The 12468-nt window shown below is 48.8% G+C and overlaps 1 protein-coding gene across 1 annotated transcript; it reads right to left on the bottom strand.

Annotated features, from left to right (window-relative positions):
• Nucleotides 1-137: 137 nt before the first annotated feature.
• On the bottom strand, nucleotides 138-10513 carry TRIM25 (tripartite motif containing 25). Its single transcript, XM_041485771.1, has 9 exons — nucleotides 9834-10513; nucleotides 8581-8676; nucleotides 7913-8146; nucleotides 7276-7432; nucleotides 6710-6787; nucleotides 6252-6320; nucleotides 5576-5602; nucleotides 5154-5246; nucleotides 138-4485 (listed from the first exon to the last, which is right to left on the bottom strand). The coding sequence occupies exons 1-9, from the start codon at nucleotides 10458-10460 to the stop codon at nucleotides 3953-3955; spliced, it is 1914 nt and encodes a 637-aa protein (XP_041341705.1). The 5' UTR covers nucleotides 10461-10513; the 3' UTR covers nucleotides 138-3952.
• Between the last annotated feature and the right edge of the window lie 1955 nt (nucleotides 10514-12468).

Raw genomic sequence — 12468 nt, 5'->3', positions numbered from 1 at the left:
CCAGTTTTGTTTCCTGGGAAAGATGATCTCCTCATCCTCAGTGAGGAGGAGCATTACTGACAATGGGTGTGTGGCTCAGTGTCACTCTTGCACTGAGAATGACACAGGGACAGGCGGGAGGCAGGATTGTAGAAGGATCCAAGAAGGATTTATTGCAGAGACCCGCGCGGTTTAAATAGAGTGATGCGATGGATTCTGTTTGATTGGCTAACTAACAAAAACACCTTCCTCACACACCGTCCTTGAGAAGAACAGAAAGATGAAACAGAAAAACACCACCTACAGATTGTTTATACTTAACAAGTTATCACATCCTTACAACTCCCTGAAAATTCTCACAAGCCGCTGTGAGAAACGCTTGCTGTTTGCCTCTCTCTCTCTGTCCCACGGCATGCACAGCCCAGGGGAAGGAGGCAGTTCAGGACCAGTCCAGAGAACACCACAGCTCTGCCTGCCCCTTCCCCAGCTCCCCCCAGCCCAGCGAGTGAGGCACCACCAGAGCTGTCCTTTGTTGTGTCTTCACCGCTGCCTCCCTCCCTGCTTCGAGCCTGAGCAGAGAACAAAACATTCAGAGTTAGGGTTTACTGTGAGTTTTTATTGAATTCAAGCCATCACCAGTCACCAGCCACCCCTGGAGTGGGCACAGGCACAGGGACCTGGTGGCACAAACCCCATGGTGGTGGCCCTGCCTGTGTGTGGCTGGCACAGCTACAAACAATAACACACCGTATACAGAATGAAGAACAGGGCTGATATATCAGTGTAATCAACAGGTTTATAACTGCATAAGCATATATTTTTCTAAATACACTGCTTTACTGATGTCTTTAATTGAAGAAAAGATTAAACATTCATTTATTTTCATTCAGCAACTGTTTTTTTTTATTTACTCTCACTTGTATAATAAAATGCAAATCAATGCACATTCTCATGGTGTTAACACCAGAATTAGTTCTTTTTCTAGACTAAGTTGCTTTCTTTGTAATACTAAAAAGAGAATTACAATTAAAATATATGCTCCTATATATGTCTTCTTTAAATTCAGTGCAGTTCTTACAGGTGCCTCCCAAGTAAAACCAATCCATTTGTGTTGAAAAGGCTTTAAAATGATCATTTATCGTGCAGTAACTAGTATTTCTCCTAAACACACTAATATTTACTATTAGTTATAAAAGTTATATCACACTAATGTTTCAAAATATGCAAGATACCTGAAGCTAACCAAAACATTTCTCAGATGCCCAGAGATTGGTCCTAGTAATGCCAAGGTCCCCATTTCCATCCCCATATGGATCATTCACTCAAGAGCTGGACTCAGTGATCCTTGTGAGTCCCTTCCAACTCAGAACATTCTGTGATTCTGTGAATTCCAAATTAACAGAACTTTACTCTATGACTTCTAGTCATTCATAGCACAAAAGAAAGCAAAACAGAGGTTCAGGAGCCCAGCAGAAGGCTTGTTTCACTGCCTGGTAACGCAGGACACCTTATGTGTCCCACATGCTTGGTCCTGCCCCAGTGTCCCATGTCAAGAATTCCACTTCGTCCAACGAGGCAGAATAAAAGCTGCTCTTTACTTTGTTTGGGTGTCCCTCCAGACCATGGCCACAGAAGCCCACAGACTCAGAGGCCAGTACTGACACCTCTTTGAAGTCAAGAAGCAAGGAACAGAGGATGGGGACTTCCTCCACTGCACAGACTGCTGGAGCACGTTTTTGCCCACAGCCAAGGGGACAGAGTACTCCTTCAGCACCCTGCTGAGTGCATCTGCAGCCCTGTGCACAGCCAAGGAGCAAAAGGATTTCTCAGAGGGAACTGCTCTTATCTTTCACTGCTGAAAGGAAGGGCAGAAAACTGGAAGGGCAGAAAACCCAGTCTGTCACCCATTGCTGGCTCCCAGCAGGACACAGCCTCCTTCTGCACCTTTTGCATGTTCTGCCCAGGCTGGGAGTTTTAGTGCTGACTGTGCTTTGGAAAGTGGAGACCCTTCAGGGAGTAGAACTGCTCCAAAGACAGCCATGGCACTTTTAGATCCATCATCGATTCCATATCCTATTCTGACCAAAACATTGGAAGAAATGAGACTTGTGCTATCTTTGACAAAGTACTAAGAGTTTACAAGCCAAGTAAAAACAGACACCAAGCCTGAATTCCTGAAAGCCTCTCTCCAGAGCACTTTGGCTAATGTAGTCACAGAGGTTCTTTTAAGCCTTCTAAGAATTCCCTGCAAAACTGCCAGCAGTGGCTTTGTGTTCTATTTCACCAAGTCCTGTAAGGGCAGTTTTAGAAATCCAAGTCCAGGAAGGCTCTCATGTGAGCTTCCCATGGGCTACAAGAAATAAAAGCTGGCACAGTAAGTCCAGGTTTATATGGACGCAATAACTATGAGATCCAAATACCTTGATTGCCTACAGATGGTTTTAAAGTTGTAAGGAAGAAGTACAGATTTCTCTGTACCTGGTGAGAACTTCTGAAGACATACCACAACCCAAAGAACACCAGGAGAATTAAAAATCCATCCCAGAAGAATGGATGTATATTCTCCTTTGTGCTAATTCTCTGTATGTCAAAAGACTCACCATGTCTGCCCACAGGCTTCACACAGAGAGGAACCAGCATTTTCCAAGTACTTGCACTCTGTCTTGAGACTCCTCAAATTGGAGTCCCAAAAACATGCAAGAAATCCAGTTTCTACCACCTGAACAACAAAAGGTACACCAGGAGAGAATATCCCACCTCATACAGAGGAAAAGCTTTATGACAGGAGGCCCTTCTTTAAGCTAAAGATACACCAGCAGAGAATATCCCACCTCATAAAGAGGGAAACATTAGAATGGGAGAACCTGAGAGCAGGAATGCACCCCCTGAACTCCCCAGCACACACAAAAAAACCCAGCACTGAAGAGCCTTCAGTGTGAAGATGTGAAGCATGTTCTGGGTCAGAAGATGACACAGAATGCTTCATCCCACAATCTTCATCACAGGATGCACACCACTGCTCTGCAGGATGTCTTCCTGACAACTCTCTGGTGTATTCCCAGTGTCTGGGCTGATGTCATTTGTTTCCTGGTGATTCTAATACAATTTATTTCCCATCAATTCTAGAAGTCTCCGCAGTTCCATTCTGATTAGATTTGTCACAGTGGCTTTTATAACTTACAGCCATAAGACCTGAACTTAGGGATTTCAGCAGCTCTTTCTGTAGCATCTGGTGGAGTCCTATGTCGCCCTGATTTTTTAAGATGTTCTAAGCCTTCTGAGGTTTGCATTCTTGTAGCAAACTTTCTCACACACTTTCTGTAAACTGATTGTTTTGCGTTCTTCTATGGAGGAGGAGAAACTTGATGGACTTTGGTTTGTCCAGTGTCATTGGAGAGGTGGCACTTTCACCCTCCAATCCACTGTCACCTTTGGAAACCTATAAATGTTGGGAGTCAGAAAATAAACTTCTCTTTTTCCCACCTTGAGAGCAGCAGTATGTCTGCGTCGTGTTGTCTCGTGTCCTATAGTGACAGTCCTACACTGAGAACACCTGTATGGACAACAGCCTCTGCACAGGCCAAAAGGCAACAGTGAGACCTCCCTCAAAGCCTGAATTTGTCAAGGAATTCTTCCTGTTTCTTTCTCAAAGGGATTATTGTTACCCATGAACACATTAATTCTGTTGCTCCTTTACAGGAAACCACAGAAGCCACAGGCGCCACTGAAGACATTTAACAAGGATTTGCACCATAACTTTGATTTCAGGGCAACCAAGACCTTTGCAAACCACTGTAGTTTGTACCATCACCAACATTTTGCTAAATCACTATCTAAAGGCTTTAGCAATTCAGTCCAAAGAACTGGCAGATTTCCTAAACTGCTTAAAAGAGATGATAATTTCTATATCAAACAATCAATCTTTGAGACAGATTATCTGTGCTGTAAATGAACTAAACTGAGATACAAGACCTTACTCTTTCATGTGACAGAGAGAGAGAACAGCATCACTGGAAAACAGCCAGAAGGCTGGGTACAAGGCTTCAGTGAACTGGGTTTTGAATTTATAGATCAGGTTATTCTTCTCCCCCACCGCCATGAAAATCACAAAGCCCCCCTCGCAGTGGAGCAGCACCCCAATCTTGGTCGCCTTTGTGTTGGGCAGGCACTTTTCCACGTCGTTGTGCCAGGACGATATTTTGGAGTTGAGCCACTCGATGCACCAGGACTTGCTGTTCCTGCCCAGGCGGCTCTCGGGGCCCTGGCGCTCCATGCTGCCGTAGCAGACGCCGATGCCGCAGAAGCTGCCCTGCTGCAGCTCCACCTCCCAGTAGTGGATGCCTCTCTTGAAGCACTGGAAGCCCAGCACCTGGCGGTAATCGGTGAAGCGCTGAGGGTGGTACCTGTGGCCTGGGAAGGTGTCTGAGATGGACATCCTGGTGTAGTTCTCAGCCAGAACCACGGTGTTGTGAGCCGTGTTGTAATCCAGCGTGATGTTGGCAGCATCTGCAATGACACGAGTCACTCGAAGGTGCTGGAGAACAAAGCACTTTTGTTTATCCTGTCCTGCCTCAGCACTTGTTGCTATGTTTATCTGCCAGCTCTGCTCTGCTCCTCAGTGCAGCCAGTTCTTAGGGCCACAGTACAAGCTGCTGGGTTCAACTGCAGCTCTATGTCACACAACAGGCAAATGGAGGATGAGTTTTCTTCCTTCCTGCAGCCTCACAGGATCTCTTTAGCACCCTAATACCCCAAAAGAAGGTGATGGCTGATCTGGCAGCAAAAGGTATGCCATGTTGTATAGCATCTTAACAAGCCATCATGGGCTCACATAAAAGCCTGCATTCCATTTAAAAAGAATCCAGTACCTTACAGTGTGTTTCTAGGCTACCCTAATGCTGTCTTTTTTGGAGAAACCAAAATCCTTACTTGAAAAACTTCCTTTATCTTCATTCAGAAGATTCACAGATGCTGAAGATTAATTTGATACAAAAGAACCACTTAGGAACCTCCTGGCCCCCTTTTTCTCCAGAAATTTGCTTCATTTTTAACAACCTATTAAGCTAACAAAACTCTCTCAGATGTATTTTTGTCAGGTCACTACAGACGACACATAACATCAGTACAACAAGAGCAAAGTTCATCTTTAAGGAGTGTAATGTTGGGTGTCTTACACTGCAAGAGCTCCTCTCTGGGTTTCTTCAGGAAGCTGTCAAGCAGCTCTTTAGCAGCAGCAGCAGCTGTGGCGGTTGGTGTGGTGGTTGGTGCTGTGTCAACAGAAGAACAGAGAGTCTGGCCAGCTGGGAAGAGACCTCACATGTTTAATACCCCATCACAGACACACTCAGGCTGAAGCTGATCTGGTTTAGCCTCCTGCTCCATGCAGGGTTAACTTCAATATTAGCTCACGCTGTTCACTGTCATGTCAAGTTTTGAAAATCCCACTCTCTGGACAACTTCTCTCAGTGTTTGATTGCTCCCACAGTGGCCAGCAAGAGCTGAACTTTTGTTCAATATACCAACACTAATGACCATCTTATCATTTTAAGAGCAGTCAATGAAAATTAGAATACCCATGATGAAAGTTTGGACTCACCAACTTTAGCAGCTTTCTTTTTCTCTTCTGGAGGGGGGAAAAGAAAAAAGTAAACTGTGAGTTCTACTTGGAGGCAAAAGCCATTGGTAAGACTGTGTCAGGTGTAATACCATCACCATGGCTCTTCTGAAACTGCAGCAGTAAAGAGCTGACAGTCCAGCAGGCTGAAGCCATGTACAAATACCCTCACACTGGAAAGCTGCACATCAAGCACAGCCTTCCATTTGCTTCCTATTTCACAGGGTCATAAGCCTGGAAGGAGCTTGATCTCCCCTCCAGGAGCAGTGTTTTCAGGCACATGGAATGCTCCTGTTCCCATGAGGAACACTGACTATTCCTTTCCTCTTTACAACAGAGCTTTTAGTGCAGCAACAGGAGCTGCAGTTCCATTCCAGTCCTGCTTCCCCAGCACAGCCCCTGATTGCTCCACACCCAGCACTTGGACCACGTGTCAAGAGCTCCCTGGAAGTAACAGAAGCTGTTTCTTAACGCTTACATTTATTTCAAAAAGAAAACATGGAAGATCATCCAAACAGGCTACAATGCCCATTAATTCTGGTATCTGGACAAAACAGCACTGACAGGCCCCAGTATAACCTGCCACGAAGACCATCACCCCAGCCCTAGACTGGAGGCAGCAAAATGTTTGAGTAAGGCTCCTCTAATCAACACTTACTGGTGGTATCTGTCTCTCCCTGTGAAGTGGTTTGAGCCTGAGGAATGGTTTTCTCTTTGTGGGTCTGCTCTGTGAGGGAGGAAGAAAACAATCAGAACATGAACAGAACTCAACTAAGCAGAACTCTACACATACGAATCTATCAAACAAACCAAAAAGTGTTTGGCACAAATTAAAAAAACCTGCACCAACAAGAGGGTGGGGAGGCTCTGCTTTGCTTTACAGCCCACACTGACACCACTACAGGCTGATGCACCCGTGTACCTGTGCAGTTCCCCATCCAGCTCACAAGGCATGCATCCCCAAATTCCACAAAGCACCCTCCCACCTGTGCCAAGGTGCTCACTGCAGTTCATCACTGCATCACCACCACAGCAAACAGCTCTTGGGTAACTGCCTCAACTCTTATTTAACAGTAAAGCCACAGGTAGGGCAGGATGGTGTTCTGCAGTACTTACGTGGTCCGTGGGGCTTTTTTCCAACAGTGGCTTTGTTTGGATGAGCTGCTACAGGGGCCTTAATTTTCACAGGTTTGGCTGCAATGGTGATAATTTACATTATGGTTTGTATGGCCAGGAACAGTCATGCATTAGTGAGGACATTTTTCCATCTTCTCCATCTTTCCTGCCTTATGGCAGGCAGAGTCCTGCCACTCTCTTTCAAATCTCCCCTCAAATCCACATCCTAACCACATCCACCCCTGCTACATAGTAACACCATAAATTACTCCAAAGAAGAAAGGCTGAGCTGTGCCAGTAGGGTGTAGTATCATGATACTTATCAGCTTATCCAAGTATAGATAACAGTGAAGAAACACTGGCACGTTTTGTCTCCCAATTTAGCCCAGACTGTAATATTTTTGTGTGGAAATGGAACACTGCAGAGATTGGAAGGCACAATTTCTATTAACCAACTGTATTTGTTGCACCTTTAAAAAAAATTGTATTTGGATTGGAGAGGAAAGATCCCTCATTTCAGCTCAAAGCAAAAGTAGAAAATGCCAATTTCCCCAGAGATACAGTACCTTCTTCTTTTTTCTCCCGACTCTGAACGACTGACATTTTCACTATGTCTTTGAGTGTAATGGCAGACTGGTAAGTGGAATGCATCACATTTTGGTCCATTTCAACTACAGGAACAAAAGCCTCTTTTGTTGATGTCCGTTGCAGTGCTGATGCTCTCTGAAACAACAAATGAGAGACCACCTTGTGTAGCACACAGAGAAAAATACAACCAGCTTACTTTAACTGGGATGCAGTTTGTGCATTCATCTCAAATTCAAGGGAACAAAGGCCACAGTCAGACACAGCTCATGGCAAAACTCCAGCAGCAGCTCAGACACCTTAATTCCCACTGGTAACCAAGGAGCAGCCACGTCACAGCACAGAGCTGCCACACCTCAGGGAGGTGACTCCTGCCCAGTGACCCCTCTCTGCTTGTGGCAGAGGCAGTGGCTGAACTGGCAGAGTTACCAGACTCCCTTCAGCATTCTTTCACTGATATTTGTGTACTTTTTAGGACATCCTTTGACAGCAGGTTCTTGCACACCACTGCATTTCCATTTGACTGGAAGTCTCTGGAGAGTATGATGACTACAGCAGGTTTTTGTTATTCTGCATTCTAGAATGAAGAACTGGATTCACACTTAAATGACACATTACCTTCAAAAACAGGACATCATCACTTTCAGTCAGTGCCATCTCAATCTGATCTTTGAGAGACTGAATTTCATTCTTCTTATTTCCCAGAACACTGTAAATATAATCAAACTTATTCCAAACTCTCTTTTCTTCCTCTGTAATTGCTTTCATGATCTCATTTTCTCTTTCTTCAATTACAGCTTTAACTTCTGAAAACTCATTTCTGATCAATTCCTTCTTTCTTGAAGCTGTCTCCTGGGGCAGACAAGAGCAGATAGGTACTGATTTCAAAAGAACAGTTTGTAAACAAAATACTCTAAGTGCTACTGCATGAAAGCCTCTGAGGAACATGTGGGCTTCTCTTCCTTGAAACAAGCAAGAGAAGAGCTGTCGATTTCTATGTGGTTTGGAAAGAAAATTCCTTCACTCACAAGGAATGGAGCCCATTCTCAGTGTCACCCTCATGGGAGAGTATAAAACCTTGCACAGTGCCAGGTTTACTCCCATCTCCCACAGAGCTGCCTGGCCCTGCCAAAACTCCTCTTTTTTGTTCTCTCCTAGTAACACCTTCTCCTGCCAATGCAGCCTCAGCACTACAGCCCTTGTCACAAGGGTACAATCACTAACACCATGCAGTGGCCAGTGGGTGCCAGGCAACCTGAGAGCACTCTGAGCAGTTCCCCACTTACAGCAGATTGGTTCTGTTTTGTTTTCACCGTGCTCATTGCCCGGGCAGTTCTTTCACTCTGGTTATGCAGCTCCGCAAGTTTTTTCTTCAGCAGCGACTGCAACAGGAGAGACCAGAAAGTATTTCAGAGAGGCAGTTGTCATGTCTGCTCTCAGTTTTAAATACTCTTGTAAGCATTTAGTACTCTCAGCTTAAAATCTACCTCCCCTTGAAGCTTAGGGGGTGTAAAAGTACCGTCCTGCACGTGTGTGGCTTGTGGCACCCCCACCCTCCCCACCTCTCCCAAGAGCAAGATGCCATTGCTGACACTCTTCACAAAGGACACGGTGCCTTCATCAGCACAGCAGTTCTCATGCTACGAATAAATGTTACATTAACTCCCAGGTTGGACTTCCAGCACAAAGTTGATGCTACTGTTCACCCCACTCCTTTTGAGAACGTTCTCCCTCAGATGTGATTTACCTGTTCCTTTAGCTCAAGATTCTGCTAAGCTCAATCAGGGCTAAGCTCTGCAGCTAAGCTGTATACACACCCACTGAACAGATGGGAGTTTGACCACCTAAACTTTTTCAGCATACTTTACTCATCCACACTGATTTTCAGCTGTGCTGGAAAATATAAAGGCCAGGTTTCCTTCCCTTCTACTCCGTGACCCTCCTTCTGCCTTTCATCTACATACCTGAGATCTCCCTAGGATACCTTTGTAATTCTTCTTCTTAAGAACATCTGCAGCAGAATGTGGGCCCCTCAGGCAGTGAGAAGCCTGGCAGGGAGCAGAGCAGCAGAGGAGGCTCAGAGCTCTGGGTGACGCCACAGAGTGTGGGAGGCCTCACTGGAGAGCCCAGCCAGGACAGCCCAGCCCTGCCAGTGCAGCTCCCTGACAGCGCCTTCCCAGCCCCCTGCTCTTGAGCAACATCTTGGAGAGATGAGGAAAACGCAAGGAATGGCTCCGGGGACATGCCTGAGCACATGTTGGAGGGCAGATAACAGTTCATCAATGCCAGACACCAGATTTACAGTCGACGTCTTGTTCCAGCCTCCTCCCCGCACTCCAGAGCAGTTCCGACGGCACCGAGGGAGCCAAGGGGTGCTCCGGGGAGCCCTTGGGAGGGTGTTCCAGCCCCGGGGAGCCCTTGGGAGGATGCTCCAGTCCCGGGGAGCCCTTGGGAGGATGTTCCAGCCCCGGGGAGCCCTTGGGAGGGTGTTCCAGCCCCGGGGACCACCGGTCACCTCCGTCCAGCCCCGGCTGCTCACCTGGGCAGAGGCTTTTGCCTGCTCCAAGGGGCTGGTGGGGCACAGCTTGTGCCCGAGCAGGCAGAGGGAGCAGATGCAGACGCCGTGCTTGCTGCAGAAGAACTCGAAGAGCCTGTTGTGCTGGGGGCACTTGCGCAGCTGCAGGTCGCGCAGGGGCGGGCAGAGCTGGTGGTCGCGGAAGGCCGGGCTGTCGCGGTGCGGCCGCAGGTGCTCGGCGCAGAAGGACGCGGTGCAGGTCAGGCAGGTCTGCACGGCCGGCGCCTCCTGGCAGCTGTCGCAGGACACGGGGGGCTCCCCCGCGCAGCACCCCTCCGCATCCCCATCCTCATCCTCATCCTCATTCTCCTCCTCTTCCTCGCCCTTGGCCCCGGAGCGGCCCTGGAGCTGCTCCACCACCCGGCACAGCACCGTGTTCTTCTGCAGCTGCGGGCGGCCCGCGAAGGTGGCCCGGCACTGCGGGCAGCTGAAGCCCCCCGAGAGGCCGGCCCAGCTGAGATCCAGGCAGGAGGCGCAGAAGTTGTGCCCGCAGGGCACCGTCACGGGGCTGCTGAAGAGGCAGAGGCAGATGGAGCAGGTGAGCTCCTCCTCCAGCCCCGACAGGCCCGGCTCCGACTCCAGCGCCGCCATCGCCCCGTCCGCAGCTGCCCCGAGAACCCGAAACAAACCTCGGCTCGGAGAAACGAAACTATGGCCCGGGCTTTCCGGAAAACTACGTGTCACATCCCCGCCCCGACGGGAGGGGCGGCGGCCGGGGGACGAACCCTGCGGCGCCCTCCCATGAGGGGAGGCAGGCAGCCCCGGGACGCCGGGGGCTCTGCCCTGAGGAGCGGCTGCCCGGGGCTGCGGCCGGGCCGGGCCGGGGGTCCGAGCCGGGGTCGGGGCAGCGTCACCCGGAGGTGCCCGGAGGCCTCGGGGTCGGTTCTGAACCGCAGCGGGGCGTTTGGAGGAGGTGCCCACCCGCGCTGCCCGCCCCGCTCCCGGCCGGGCCCCGGCTCGAGGGGGCTCGGGCCGGCCCAGCGCTGTCCGGAGCTGCCGCCATCACCGCGCCCGCCGGCTCGGGGAGGGGGTGAACCCCAAATCCCCCCGAGCACCGCCCCAGCTGCTCCGAGCTGCGGGTAACCTGGATGCTACCGACTCATAGGACTTATAGGTTTGGGCTGGAAAGGACCTTAAAAATCATCTGTCTGCAACAGCTGATGTCAGTGCAATGTTTTTAAAGCACACAGGTTACTGCTTTGTGATTGTTTTGTGATCTCAACAGAAAATGCTTCCTTGAATTTCTTTTTCTCAGTCTAACTGTTCAATAATCACTGTTTCTAACAGGAACATTGATGCTGAATAGCAACATGGCAAGTACTCCTGTCTTGACTAACTCCTGTCTTAACTAACCGCAAGTCGTTCCAGTGGTCTCTTCCTCCTCCCTCTTCTGCCCTGCCTGCTGGTGTCCCAGGAACTTCCTTGGATCCTTCTATATTTCTCCACCCATGCTGGCAGCAGGGATAAAAGGAGCAGCCTGGCACAAAGTCTGTGACCCCCCAATAATTTAAACAGAACCTCATGGGCTGCGACAGCCGGAGCCGTGTGCTCTCAACTCTTGTCCAGTGGGCAAAGAACACCTTGTGTGGAGAACTGCTGAGGTTCCCTTTAATGTAATTTAAAAGTACTAGCAGGCAATCTTATTGGCGTTAGTCCTTGGGGACTTCCAAGAACGTTCAGGAGTTACACAGAATCGCAGAACGAACTAGGTTGAAAAAGACCTTTAAGATCATCTAGTCCAACCTATGACCTAAACTAGCATCTCCTCAACTAAACCATGGCACTGACTGCCACATCTGGTCTGTTTTTTAAACTACAGGGGTGGTGATTCCACCACCTCACTGGGCAGACAACTCCAGTGCCCAACCACTCTTTCAGTGAAGAATTTCTTTCTAGCATCTAACCAAAACTTGCCTTGGCACAGCTTAGGATTGTGTCCTCTCAATCTGTCAGTTGCTGGCTGGGAGCCCAACGCCACCTGGCCACAGCCACTTCCAGGTGTGCCCTCACCAGTGCCAGGTACAGGGGAAGGATCACCTCCCTGTCCTCTGGCCACTGTTCCTGATCCAGGCCAGGGGCTGTTGGCCTTTTTGGCCATCTGGGCACACTGCTGGCTCATGTTCATGCTCATTTTATAAAGCACTCAAAAGAAGCCATGTTGGGTGGTCTGTTACAAGTGAAATCAGCTCCTGGCCAGTTCTTTTGGACTATTAAATTAAATCTGGAGAATCATTGTAAAGCTATGTTGCACAGATAACGTGAACTTGTACCTACATCAGTTATCCCTCCAGCCTTTTAACACTCCTTCAGGATAAGCTGTGGAGGGGTTGTGTGTCACAGGGCTCTGAGTCACTGCTCAGGAACAGATACAGGTGCAGAAAGTACAAGGGAGGCATTTGGAGCTGCAGGGCTGTGACAGAAGCAAAAGTTCAGGGATCAGCTCTGTCATGTGCTGGAGGGTGGAGGAGTTTCTAGGAAATGGGCACCGTGCCACAGGTTTACAGCGTGGCTGGGATGTGCTGACCAGGACTTTGTAACTGCTGTCAGAGGAAATGCAAACACCTGACAGGGGGTGGCTGATAGTGACTGCAAAGGAACA

This window comes from Pyrgilauda ruficollis, unplaced genomic scaffold, assembly GCF_017590135.1.
Source record: "Pyrgilauda ruficollis isolate IOZ18807 unplaced genomic scaffold, ASM1759013v1 scaffold72, whole genome shotgun sequence".
Taxonomy (NCBI): Eukaryota; Metazoa; Chordata; class Aves; order Passeriformes; family Passeridae; genus Pyrgilauda; species Pyrgilauda ruficollis.
The sequence above is the reverse complement of the archived record's forward strand: the minus strand, read 5'-3'. Positions and strand labels throughout refer to the sequence as shown.